Source organism: Oncorhynchus mykiss, chromosome 11 (genome assembly GCF_013265735.2).
Source record: "Oncorhynchus mykiss isolate Arlee chromosome 11, USDA_OmykA_1.1, whole genome shotgun sequence".
In the NCBI taxonomy this organism is placed as follows: Eukaryota; Metazoa; Chordata; class Actinopteri; order Salmoniformes; family Salmonidae; genus Oncorhynchus; species Oncorhynchus mykiss.
Window position 1 is genome coordinate 52478953 of NC_048575.1, and position 14134 is coordinate 52493086.

The 14134-nt window shown below is 40.7% G+C and overlaps 1 protein-coding gene across 1 annotated transcript; it reads left to right on the forward strand.

Annotated features, from left to right (window-relative positions):
* The first annotated feature begins 1187 nt into the window (after positions 1-1187).
* LOC110535932 (calcium release-activated calcium channel protein 1) lies at positions 1188-13892 on the forward strand. Its single transcript, XM_021621327.2, has 2 exons — positions 1188-1491; positions 12507-13892. Exons 1-2 carry the CDS (start codon positions 1378-1380, stop codon positions 13059-13061), a joined length of 669 nt encoding a protein of 222 aa, XP_021477002.1. The 5' UTR covers positions 1188-1377; the 3' UTR covers positions 13062-13892.
* The last annotated feature ends 242 nt before the right edge of the window (positions 13893-14134 follow it).

Sequence of the window (14134 nt, forward strand, 5' to 3'; positions counted from 1 at the left end):
CAATTGTTAGATTGAAAGAGACAGCTGCACACCGCATTATATTGGAAAACGATTCTACACACCTCTGAAGAGTTAGTTTAGGTGAGACAGACTCACGAGCCTTTGATTTTCTCATCTGTTTGTTGAGAAACATTTATTGTCATAGGAGACTGAAATGACACATTTACTGCCATAGCCATCAGTCACACTCTTTGAATAAGTCCATGTGAAACTCTTGAAAATGAGGCAGTATATGCTGTTTTCCTTTTCTGGTCACAAGGGACTTCATCTACTTTCTGTTTCTAGGAGCTTTGCCAGGACATTTAGTTCAACACTGAGTTTGACTGGCTGCAGACTGGCCCCAACAACAGGCAATAACAGATACAATAAGAATGATCTGCATGCCTAATTGAGCCTTGTCTTCTCTGACATCAGGGACATACTACATGATTGTGTCCTCACCCACCTGTTCTTGAGTACTTGGTCAGTGCATAAACCTGTCACCAAAACCAATTAGAATAATTTAAACTGTGCAGATACTCTCAAAGCCAGCAGCAGCAGCAGCACTTGTGTGAGGGGAGAGATGAGTGTGAGAGAGCACATACAATCAAAGCAATATAAAAGGGAAGAACACATTGCACTAGTATAAATGTGCACACCAAATAGCTTAAAAAGGAAGACCAATAAAGATGAGTTAAACACATTAAAAGTATTTGAAAAAAAAGCAGTCCTTACAAAATTATTTCTAAGCCTTCATGCTCAGGCTTCATTGATTTGTCATAATATAGGATATGGCCTCCACTAGGTGGGAGTCAAAGATGGCTGCTCAATAGCATGTTTCCTATCAAATCCAGTAATTGGATAAAACATTAATAATAAGTGCACTAATGAACACGACCAAGCCAATAGCACATTGAGACAGTTTACAACACGTCCAAAGTCACAGATGCATCGAACTGTTGCAGATGGAATTCTGGTACTAGAATCTTGTCAATCTTCTATGGCTGAAATGCAAGAAGTGAAAATATATGTTATACATTTGTGCAATTCTATAGACTATGGCTGGACAAACAAATATAATCATCCCATTGTATTTAACACATTGTTTGCATTATTTAGACGAAGTTGGTCGAGGGCTATTCAAACATGCACCCATACAGATCTAGACTAGACACACAACCCACAAAGGAATGTTCATAGGCGCACTACAACTTCCGCAAGAAGGCAAATAGAAACAGCATTGGATTGTGGGTAGTATCGTGTCATTTCCTGAATTAGTTTAGAAGTACAATTGTATGTCAAGTCGCATGAGTCCGCAGCGCGTGTATTTTTAATCGACTCTTCAACTTGGAAGAACTACAGGTTGACTGCTTGAAAAGTTATTACCAGTAGCCAGCAATGAGTTTGAACGAGCATTCGTTGCAAGCTCTGTCTTGGAGAAAACTTTACTTGAGTCGAGCAAAGCTGAAGGCTACGAGCAGAACTTCAGCTCTCCTGTCGGGTTTCGCAATGGTGAGTACCAGGACCCAGTCATATGGATTGGAGCGGATGACAACTTTGACAAAATGTAGTTATGACGCACTATTTCTTAAAACTACACCTACCGGTAGACTATCCTACCAGCCCGGTCTCATAGACGACGTAACATAGTAAACGTTAATTCTAGAAACTCCCCAATTAGTATGATTTGCAGCCTGGTCTCAGATTAGATGTAATATAGTCAAAGTAAAATAGTAGACATTCAAAATAGTATGATGTGTTATGTTTGGTATAGTTATAAGACAGCTGGTTACCTAAGGCAAAAATGAAAATAGGGTTGTTGGATGGGTGGGTGTATAACGCAAGTTCAAATCTTATTACGGACAACTTTAGCATTTTAGCCAATTAGGAACTTTTGAACTACTTACTACTTTGCAACTACTTAGCATGTTAACTAACCCGTCCCCTAACCTTAACCTTTTTAGCTAACCCTTTAACTTAACACCTAAACTTAACCCTAACTAACATTAGCACCTATTCCAATGTGTTGTGGCTAACGTTAGGCAGGTGGCTAACATAGCATAACACATTTGAATTAATAACATATCTTAAGTTTGCAAATTCATAACATATTATACTAATTGTAATTTGTAACATATCATACGAAATGTATGATGGACAGACACAAATTTTAATACATACCATATGAAACGTAACATTAATTGGATCGTCCTCGATTTACGTTTACTATGTTATGTCTACCCATGAGTCCAGGTTGCAGCATCCTACCAGTATTTGACTACAATGCTGGATAAACCAAGACTGTTTTGATTGAAAATAACCAGCAAACATATTTAACGATATGCATTAGGCCTACAATTAAATGTATTTCTGTATGAAACTGGTTACATTGCAATTTTGATGCATAGATTTGCATATGCATAGTTGAGTGCATTTAAGTGTTTCTGCAAGTTAAACCACTATGCCAGGCCAGATGCAAATTAAGGATGGCATTAGTGAGTCATATCTAAACCTTAACCTACCACAAATAAACTGCAGCATATCTGACAGTCGCTCACCCAACAGAAAGTTGGATCCAGTTGTAAACTGGTCAAAAACGCTAGGCTAGGCTACATCTTCCTGTACAGTCCTGCACCCAATAGAGGGTTGCTAGGTGATGTACGACGCCTCCTGGAGGCCATGTTTGGAAGACCACTGCATCAGTTCTTTTGACAATAACAGCCGAGTGTCTACCCCAAGCTGCATGATAACAGTGTCTAAAACGACTTAATTCAACACCATGGTAAATTATTGTGCACTATTTGGCTGCTCTAACAAGGCCGGAAAGACGACGTGAAAAAATATTTTTACAGATCATGAAACACCAAGGAGATAAGACTCAAGAACTGTCAAAAAGCAGAGACACCTTTTTTCCCATCAAGACCTGAACTCAGACAGCTGTTAGTACAGGAGCTGCTCTGATCATTTCATCATTGGAATAAACTAATCTCTGCTTCAGTTGCACAATGCCAAGGGGCCATTGCAAATGCCCATAAGGCTAATGTCATCATACTGATGGTCCAGTGGTTCCCAACTCCAGTCCTCAAGTAAACCCCAAAAGTACACCTTTTTATTGATGTCCTGAACAAGCACACCCGATTCAACTTGTCTACTAATCGTCAGGCCCTCAATGAGTTGAATCAAGTATGTTTGTCCGAATCAGGTATGTGTGCTGTTGGGTTGTACTCGAGGACTGGAGTTGGGAAACACTGCTGTAGGCCTATGGCTGCATTGACATAGCCATTATCATCAGCTGCAAAATGGGTTCACATGGATGTCACTCTCTCTGGATATCAATCAAATAAAACTATTTGGGGTGCTTACAACTGATCAAAAGGGTAATGTTCATTTGAGAATACATCAGGTGTATTAGTGCTGGGCTGGAATAGAAGGGTTGGCTGCTCCAATTGTAATAGGTTTATTAATTGTTGACTTTTTTAAAACTATTTATTTACAACATTTACACACAACACATGGTATACAAGGATGTACCCTTATTCTCTTGGGACATTCATTGGGATCTCTTCATCTGCATACAGGTTTTCACAGCTTGCTTTATCTGACGACAGAAAACATCACAAAGAAACAGGCTTAATCATACTCAAATAAGACGGCACTGAATGTTATGTTTTTATATCTCTCTTTCCCCAGTTTCTCTCGCTAGGAACTGGAACTCGAATATTTTCATAATGTCCACATACAACAGTACAGACCCTATCCAGAGTAGCCTACTCTATCCCTCTGACAGCTGACAGTTAATCCTTTTACCCTCTTCCATGCCATGGCTGTTAGCTAGCTAGCTACAAATGACTTTCGAGTTTGTTTTTAATTTACGACAACGATGATGATGATGATGATGATGATAAATATAGTGCATTCGGGAAGTATTCAGACCCCTTGACTTTTTCCACATTTTATTACGATACATCCTTATTCCGAAATTGATTCATTGTTCCCCCCCCCCCTCAATCTACACACAATACCCCATAATGACAAAGTAAAAACTGTTTTTTAGAAATAGTAGCATGTATTCTAAACTGAAGATCATGATTAGGTGATTATTGGAGTCAGATGTGTTAGCTGGGGCAAAACTGTGACACTGGAGTTGCCCACCCCTGTTTTAGTCAGTACTTTGTTGACGCACCTTTGGCAGCGATTACAGCCTCAGGTCTTCATGGGTATGACGCTACAAGTTTGACACACCTGTATTTGGGGAGTTTCTCCCATTCTTCTCTGCAGATCCCCTCAAGCTCTCTCATGTTGGATGGGGAGCGTCGCTGCACATCTATTTTCAGGTCTCTCCAGAGCCGTTTGATCATGTTCAAGTCCGGGCTCTGGCTGGGCCACTCAAGGACATTCAGAGACATGTCCCGAAGCCACTTCTGTTTCTCATGGTCTGAGAGTCTTTAGGTGCCTTTTGGCAAACTCCAAGTGGTCTGTAATGTGCCTTTTACTGAGGAGTGGCTTCTGTCTAGCCACTACCATAAAGGCCTAATTGGTGGAGTGCTGCAGAGATGGTTGTCCTTCTGGAAGATTCTACCATCTCCACAGAGGAACTCTGGAGCTCTGTCAGTGACCATCGGGTTCTTGGTCACCTCCCTGACCAAGGCCCTTCTCCCCCGATTGCTCTGTTTGGCCAGGCGGCCAGCTCTAGTAAGAGTTTTGGTGGTTCCAAACTTCTTCCATTTAAAAATGGAGGCCACTGTGTCCTTGGGGACCGTCAATGCTGCAGAAAAGTTTTGGTACCTTTTCCCCAGATCTGTGCCTCAACACAATCCTGTCTCGGAGCTCTACGGACAATTCCTTCGACCTCATGGCTTGGTTTTTGCTCTGACATGCACTGTCAACTGTGGGACCTTGTATAGACAGGGCAAACTACCTGCCCTGTATGACACCTACAGCATCCGATGTCACAGAAAGGCCAAAAACGACATCAACAACCTGAGCCACGGCCTGTTCACCCCTCTATCTTCCAGAAGGCGAGGCCAGTACAGGTGCATCAAAGCTGGGACTGAGAGACAGAAGCTTTTTTTTCAATCTCAAGGCGACATTTAAATGGCCATCACTAGCCGACTAACACCCGGTTACGCAACCCTGGACCTTAGAGGCTGCTGCCCTATATACATAGACTTGGAATCACAGCTACTTTAATAATGGAACACTAGTCACTTTAATAATGTTTACATACTGCTTTACACATCTCATAACAATATACTGTATTTTAGTCAATGCCACTCCAACATTGCTCAATCTAATATTTATATATTTCTTAATTCCATTATTTTACTTTTAGATTTGTGTATTGTTGTGAATTGTTAGATACTACTGCACTGTTGGAGCTAGGAACACAAGTATTTCGCTACACCCGCAATAACATCTGCTAAATTTGTGTATGTGACCAATAAAATGTGCTTTTATTACATTTTGTGTGCCTTTCCAAATCATGGCCAATCAATTGACTTTACCGCAGGTGGACTCCAGTCAAGTTATAGAAACATCTCAAGGATGATCAATTGAAACAGGATGCACCGGAGCTCAATTTCAAGTCTCATAAGCAAAGGGTCTGAATACTTACAGTACCAGTCAAAAGTTTGGACACACCTACTCATTCCAGGGTTTTTCTTTATTTTTCCTATTTTCTACATTGGAGAATAATAGTGAAGGCATAACTATGAAATAACACAAGGAATCATGTAACAAAAAGTGTTAAACAAATCAAAATATATCAGTGATTCTTCAAAGTAGCCACCCTTTGTCTTGATGACTGCTTTGCACACTTTTGGCATTCTCTCAACCAGCTTCATGAGGTAGCCACCCGGAATGGATTTCAATCAACAGGTGTGCCTTTAGTTAATTTGTGACCCAATTTCAGGAAACTAGGTGTATGTCGCAAGTCACGACTTCACAGGAGAGCTGTTTGAACGTAAAAAAATATTTTCTTATCAAAATGTTGTTTTTTTTTTGCAGAAATGCCTTCTCGAACATGTGAACTTTCAGGTGCCTTTTAATAACAAGTTTGTATGCCATCTGTAAATACAAATAAAAAGGTTAAATTACCAGCCTAGTTGGTTTAGCCAAAGAAAAAGACAGTAACCTTCTCGCTAGCCATGATTGGCTGAGATAATGAGTGGGCTGGACATGCCGAGAGGAGAAGTTTCAGATTGTTCAGCAGCGCAGCATCTTGTCTATAAAATGAGCTGCTCGTTATGCGTAGATAATTCTTTCTACTGCAGTTTTTTTTTATGAAGAGAGAACGTTAGCAATGGAGAACGGCAAATATGTTGCTTCTGCTCTCAATAACATTGCTGCCCTGAATTTCAGGCGCTATCGACAAAGGTCAGTGGGAAAAAGTTGTAATGGACTACTTTCTGGAGGATGATTGTGCCATTCTGACTCTGAAAATGAATCAGACGATGAGGAAATCCCTGATGTTAGGTAAAAACATTTTCAGTTGAAGACATTGTAGTCTTCTGATGACGGTGATGGGGAAGAAACAGCGATCAACAGTGTTGTTGTCACGGAAGAAGTTTACCAAATTTTGAAATCCGTGGAACACAACGGGCCAAACAAGCTGTGCAAACTAAACGGAAACAACACAGGATGTCTTTTATTTAATCAAAGGGGTTGCAGGCTGCCATGAAGCTTTCATCCATGTATATGGGTAAGAATCTAGCTACAGTTTCAGCTATTATACATTTCTAATTTTGTCAGTTTTTATTGCAAGTTAAGGCTTGCTGTTAGCTAGCCAGCTGGAGTTTGATGGCTGGCTTGCTAGCTGATGTTAACATTGAACCTAGAACCTAACTTTAGCTATGACAATCGGTTTGTTTTGCTAGTAATGTTACTCTGAATTGGGATTATAGTTCAATTTTTAGCTAGCTAACATTAGCTGGCTGGCTTGCTAGCAGACATTAATTTGTGTATGAATTGTGTGATCTCCAGAATGCCATTTCGCATTGCTAGTTATTTGGTTAACATTAGGTAGCTATGACAATCGGTTTGTATTGCTAGTTAAAGCTTGCTGTTAGCTAGCCAGCTAATGTTAGATGGCTGGCTATCTAGCTAACATTACGTGTATGAACTGTGTGTAGTGATATATCAGAATGCCATTTCGCATCTATTGTAGAATAATGCTAAAATATTTTTTTTCTGGAATTTGTTTTTTAGCATAAAAACACCAGTCACACAAGGAGAATGGTCTAATGCCTCCCATCAAAAAGAGAGCTGGCCCAAGCAAGCACAGGCAGCAGCGCAGTCATCAACTACATGCACCAACTACATGCACCATTTCTTCACCAACTACAGAGTTGGGGAAACACGTGTGGACCTGAATTGTGATAACTGCAGTGGCCAAAACAAGAACACATTTATGCTCTGGAATTGTGCCTGGCAGACCATGCACAAACTCCATCACAGTCTGGACCTTCACTTCCTGATCACGGGCCACACAAAGTTTGCCCCCGACTGACTGGTGCTTCGGCCTCATCAAGCAGGGCTTCAGAAAGACCAGAGTGAACACTTTGTCTGAGATTGCTGGTGTTGTGAAGGACAGCACTGTGACGGGTCAACATCCAACAGCTGGTTGGACTGGAGGACGGTACGGTGCTGGTGGAAAGCTATGGCTGGCAACATCTGACTCCGTACTTCAGGCCGCTGCCACCGATCAAGCAGTACCAGCACTTCAGCTGAAAGTCATTTTCATTGTATTGCATGAGGTTATTCTTCTTGGGAGGTGAATTGATGTTGTAAAGGGTTATAATGTCTTCTGATCTTTTATTTTTTTTATTTTTAGTATTTCCCTGTTTTACAGCTTCGATGCTCTGGAGCCTGGTGTTGTCACCAAGGAGCAATGACTGTCACGACCAGCAACGCTGACATCTTTCCTCCCATAGAAGGTCTGCCTGTACAAGCACCACCTGGACTGGACACAGCTAGACAATCTTATCTTTTTGAGAAGATCAGGGAGTTTTGTGACGAAGAGGCTATGGACATCACATGCCCTGCACCAAAGTCAACGGCAGAACAGAAACAAGCTCTCCGACTATAGATTCCCTTGTTCATGGCGCGATTCAGGCGGACCAGTCATCAGCACTATCTGCAGTGCCTCTAGTCACATGACTCTCTCCTAACACATACGTTGCTCCTATTTTTTTTTTTATCCTGCTGCTCCACCACTTTACCCCTGATTGTATGCGTGTAACAACCTTGTCTATCACTGATATTGTTCTTGTACATACTGTATATTTTTTTGACTATCTATTTCTGATATTGCTACTATGCAAGTAATCATTTGGCTGTACCGTTTATACCTTCTGTAGAGACCCATCCACTTAGCAAGACTTTGATATTGATATACAGTTGAAGTCGGAAGTTTGCATACACCTTAGCCAAATGCGTTTAAACTCAGTTTCACAATTCCTGACATTTAATCCTAGTAAAAATTTCCTGTCTTAGGTCAGTTAGGATCATCACTTTATTTTAAGAATGTGAAATTTCAGAATAATAGTAGAGAATGCTTTATTTCAGCTTTTATTTCTTTCATCACATCCCTAGTGGGTCAGAATTATACATACTCACTTAGTATTTGGTAGCATTACCTTTAAACTGTTTAACTTTGGTCAAACGTTTCGGGTAAGCTTCCCACAATAAGTTGGGTGAATATATTGGCCCTTTCCTCCTGACAGAGCTGGTGTAACTGAGTCACGTTTGTAGGCCTCCTTGCTCGCACATGATTTTTCAGTTCTGCCCACAACTTTTCTATAGGATTGAGGTCAGTGCTTTGTGATGGCCACTCAATACCTTGACTTTGTTGTCCTTAGGCCATTTTTCCACAACTTTGGAAGTATGCTTGGGGTCATTGTCCATTTGGAAGACCCATTTGTGACCAAGCTTTAAACTTCCTGACTGATGTCTTGATGTTGCTTCAATATATCCACATAATTTTCCATAAATACCATCTATTTTGTGAAGCGTATCAGTCCCTCCTGCAGCAAAGGACCCCCACAACATGATTCTACCACCCCCACGCTTCACGTTTGGGATGGTGTTCTTCGGCTTGCAAGCCTCCCCTTTTTCCTCCAAACATAACGATGGTCATTATGGGCAAACGGTTCTTTTTTTGTTTCATCAGACCGGAGGACATTTCTCCAAAAAGTACGATGTTTGTCTTCATGTGAAGTTGCAAACCGTAGTCTGGCTTTTTTATGGCGGTTTTGGAGCAGTGGCTTCTTCCTTGCTGAGCGGCCTTTCAGGTTATGTCGATATAGGACTCGTTTTACTATGGATATAGATACTTTTGTACCTGTTTCCTCTAGCATCTTCACAAGGTCCTTTGCTGTTCTGGGATTGATTTTCACTTTTCCCACAAGTGTGTTCATCTCTAAGAGACAGAACGCGTCTCCTTCCTGAGCGGTATGAAGGCTGCGTGGTCCCATGGTGTTTATACTTGGGTACTATTGTTTGTACAGATGAATGTGGTACCTTCAAGATTTTGGACATTTCTCCCAAGGATGAAGCAGACTTGTGGAGGTCTACAATTGTTTTTTTCTCAGTTCTTGGCTGATTTTACCATGTCAAGCAAAGAGGCACTTGGTTTGAAGGTAGGCCTTGAAATACATCCACAGGTACACCTCCAATTGACTCAAATGATCAGAAGCTCCTAAAGCCATGACATAATTTTCTGGAATTTTCCAATGAGGTTTAAAGGCACAGTCAACTTAGTTTATGTAAACTTCTGATACAGTGAGTAAGTCTAAACAATTGTTGGAAAAATGTCTTGTCATGCACAAAGTAGATGTCTTAACCGACTTGCCAAAACTATAGTTTTGGTGGTGTGGTTGAAAAACGAGTTTTAATGACTCCAACTTAAGTGTGTAAACTTCCGACTTCAACTGTATATATAAAAATGAATATTGTTATGTATATGTATTGTCACGTATCGTGTGTGTGGTGGACACTTGATACCACATGGCACATCCACATAAATATGGCGCATGCATCTGTTTATGTACTGTACATGTGCACCTCACTCATGTTTCAACTCAGTTTGCATGGCCTTAACTTATGTATGGGATACTATGTGATAAGTGCATGTGTAACAGTATGCTAATGTACTGGTGTGAAGGCATTTGGGCAGTGGCCAAAAGTACTTAGGTAAAACTACTATCTGTACCTTGTTTATATTTTTGGCAACTTTTACTTACTGCATTCAGAAAGAAAATGTACTTTTTACTCCATACATTTTCTCTGACACCCGAAAGTACTTGTTATATTTTGACAGGAAAATTGTACAATTCACACACTTATCAAGACAACATCCCTACGGCATCTGATCTGGCAGACTCACTAAACACATGCTTTGTTTGTCAATTTTGGAGTGTGCCCTTGGCTATCCTTCAATAAACTTTTTTTTAATAAAAAAAAAGATTGTGCCATCTTGTTTAATATAAGGAATTTGAAATTATTTATACTTTTACTAAAGTATGACAATTTAGTACTTTTTCCACCAGGATGTGGCTGGGTGTTACAGCATTTCTTTCACATGACCCATCAATTCAGACAAGTGTGTCTGGGTAAGCATCATCTAATATTTAAACTATTTTTATCTGGACACTTTCTGTTTACCTGGAATTTTTCCTTGTAGGCTACCACCATTTTTAGTCTTAATCTTTACTACACTACTCACTGTTTAGCACATGACCTCTTGTGAATCCTTAAAGAGATGGGCGGAGCTTGCTTAAGAGGGTGTGAACAATGCTGAATGGGCGTAGACAAAGGAGAGCTCTCCAGTAGGTACCAAAACATTCAAGGGCCCTTTTCTCAAAAGTGAGTTAACAAATGTATCAACATTCAAAGCAAAATTACTTTCCCATTGTTCCAAAAAGCATGCTATGTATAATATACCATTTTGTAGTTCTGAGTCTACTTTTATCCAATGTAAAAAATACAACAAATTCTGCTACATAAGACCGAAACCAGGTGGTGAGTCATTTGTGGAATTTCTTTCCTTAATGCATTTCAGCCAATCGGTTGTGTAGGGGTGGTATACAGAAGATAGCCCTATTTGGTAAAAGACCAAGTCCATATTATGGCAAGAACAGCTCAAATAAGCAGAGAGACGACAGTCCATTACTTTAAGACATGAAGTCAGTCAATCCGGAAAATGTCAATCTTTCAACGTTTCTTCAAGTGCAGTCGCAAAAAAACATCAAGAGCTATGATGAAACTGGCTCTCATGAGGACCTCAACAGGAAAGGAAGACCCCGTTTCCTCTGCTGCAGCCCAAATAAATGCTTCAGAGTTAAATAAGACATCTCAACATCAACTGTTCAGAGGAGACTGTGTGAAGCAGGCCTTAATGGTTGAATTGCAGAAAAGAAACCACTACTAAAGGACATTAATAATAAGAAGAGACTTGCTTGGGCCAAGAACACAAGCAATGGACATTAGAACAGTGAAAATGTGTAATTTAGTCCGAGTCCAAATTTTGACATTTTTGATTCCAACCGCCGTGTCTTTGTGAGACGCAGAGTAGGTGAGTTGATGATCTCCGCATGTGTGGTTCCCACGTGACGCTTTGCTGTTGACACTGATTTATTTAGAATTCAAGGCACACTTAACCAGCATGGCTACCACAACATTCTGCAGCGATATGCCATCCCGCGTATGCCATTGCGTTTAGTGGGACAATAATTTGTTTTTCCCAAAAATGAATGACCCAAAACACACCTCCAGGCTGTGTAAGGGTTATTTGACCTAGAAGGAGAGTGATGGAGTGCTGCATCAGATGACCTGGCCTCCACAATCACCCGACCTCAACCCAATTGAGATGGTTTGGGATGAGTTGGACTGCGGAGTGAAGGAAAAGCAGCCAACAAGTCCTCAGCATATGTGGGAACTCCTTCACGACTGTTGGAAAAGCATTCCAGGTGAAGCTGGTTGAGAGAATTCCAAGAGTGTGCAAAGCTGTCAAGGCAAAGGTTGGCTACAAGATAGCTAGCTAATACGAATTTAGCTAGCTGGGTGGCGATTATTTAATTCACTTAGCTAGCTAGCTATTCAGTATGATAAGTTAACTAGCTAATAATACAGTACATTTTTTTATAATTTTCTAAATATATTTACTAAAGTGAATAGGTTCTTCCACTGCCTCTGTATTCTGGGTGCTTAGGAAAAAAAACTAAATGGGAAATCTTCCTGAATTGTTTTTCGGTGGTAGCAAAACACAGCCAGCCATGTGGACGATTGGGGGACACAGGGCAACAAAGTTCCACCAGACTGACTGGTCTTCCAACATGGCGCCCTGTGTGGTTGCTACGTGATTTGTAACAACTGCAACCTCTATAGAGGAGAAGCATGGAATTGTCACATGCAGTGGTTGAGCTTTAAATTACATCATTGTCTTTGTTCAGATTGTTCTGATTCCTCATCCTGTTTGCACGTCGCTCTTTCAGTCAAGCTATAACCGTGTGAAATCGTGTCTTTTTCAGGTGGCTATGGTGGAGGTGCAGCTGGAACAAGATCATGTGTATCCACAAGGGCTGCTGATAGCCTTCAGCGCCTGCACCACTGTCCTTGTGGCAGTGCACCTTTTCGCCCTGATGATCAGCACCTGCATCCTGCCAAACCTGGAGGCCGTCAGCAATGTTCACAACTTGAACTCGATCAACGAGTCGCCCCATGAGCGCATGCACTGCTACATTGAGCTGGCCTGGGCCTTCTCCACTGTCATCGGCACCCTTCTCTTCCTGGCCGAGGTGGTTCTGCTGTGCTGGGTCAAGTTCCTGCCCCTCAGTCCCTCAACTGTTAAAAATAGCACCGACAATTATGGAAGGGCGGCAGCCATTGTCTCCACCTCCATTATGGTGCCGTTTGGACTGGTTTTTATTGTGTTCGCTGTGCACTTCTACCGCTCTCTAGTGAGTCACAAAACTGACCGTCAGTTTCAGGAGCTGGAGGAGCTGTCCAATATCACCCGGCTGCAGAACCAGCTGGACTACAGGGCGGAGACAACCAGTCTGCAGCCCGCCTCCGACTTCCCCTAACGGGAGCACACACAAGTAGGGAGTTGGAGCAGTACACAGCTGTAAGAAATGTATTATTGACTTGTTTTTTTTGTATCTATTTGCATGAGCACCATGAGAAAGGATACTTTATATAGTAATATCATATTTCTTCAGATGTTTTGTATTGGGATTTGGACTCTGCTTTAGGCATTTTTCTACTTGTGTAAATAGTTGGAGAGGTCAGAAGAATTTGCTTTGTATTGTTTGAGTTTGGACTCAAGCCACTTTTTTAAACTTTGCATGTCTATTGTCTTCCTTATGGCTTCAGAAACAGATCAGAATAGCTGAATGTGAGTGAGCATCTGTGTGAAATTGGTTTTTAAATGTTTTGTACATCTTCATTACATAGATATTTGTAGTTATGTTACATACAACTACACTAAGTTCTGTCTAAGGTGGCTGGGGAACACAGTGTGGGACGAACGTACTGTAATTTTGTGAAGTAGTTGGATTTTAATTTAACAAAATGATAACCGGCCAATTTCCATGAAAGGAAAACTGGTCAGAGCATAATGTAATAACTGCTGAAATAGTGCTGGTGCAAGGGAAAAGCAGAATTTAGATTTTTAGTCCGTCTGGAATATATACCTCATATTTTAACATTTCAAAGTCAGTACAATTGATCAAATTTGCTCTGATGGTCATTTGATGAGTTAATGTATTTTAAGCACGCTACTGTTACATAGACAAATACAAGTGTGGAATTTGAAATGTACACTACCGTACAAAAGTTTGGGGTCACTTAGAAATGTCCTTATTTATGAAAGAAAAGCTAATTTGTCCATTAAAATAAAACAAATTAATCAGAAATACAGTGTAAATGACTTGGAAACGTCAGATTTTTTTATAGAATATCTACATAGGCGTCCAAAGGCCCATTTGTGTTAGCTAATCCAAGTTTATCATTTTAAAAGGCTAATTGATCATTAGAAAACCCTTTTGCAATTATGTTAGCACAGCTGAACACTTGTGCTAATTAAAGAAGCAATAAAACTGGCCTTCTGTAGACTAGTTGAGTATCTGGAGCATCAGCAGTTGTGGGTTCGATTACA

What these genes read in the sequence shown, in the direction of transcription:
- LOC110535932 (XM_021621327.2), top strand. Translation starts at nt 1,378, where the DNA reads ATGAGTTTGAACGAGCATTCGTTGCAAGCTCTGTCTTGGAGAAAACTT. An exon ending in TCCTGTCGGGTTTCGCAATG is followed by an intron (nt 1,492 to 12,506) that starts GTGAGTACCAGG and finishes TGTCTTTTTCAG; the next exon opens with GTGGCTATGGTGGAGGTGCA.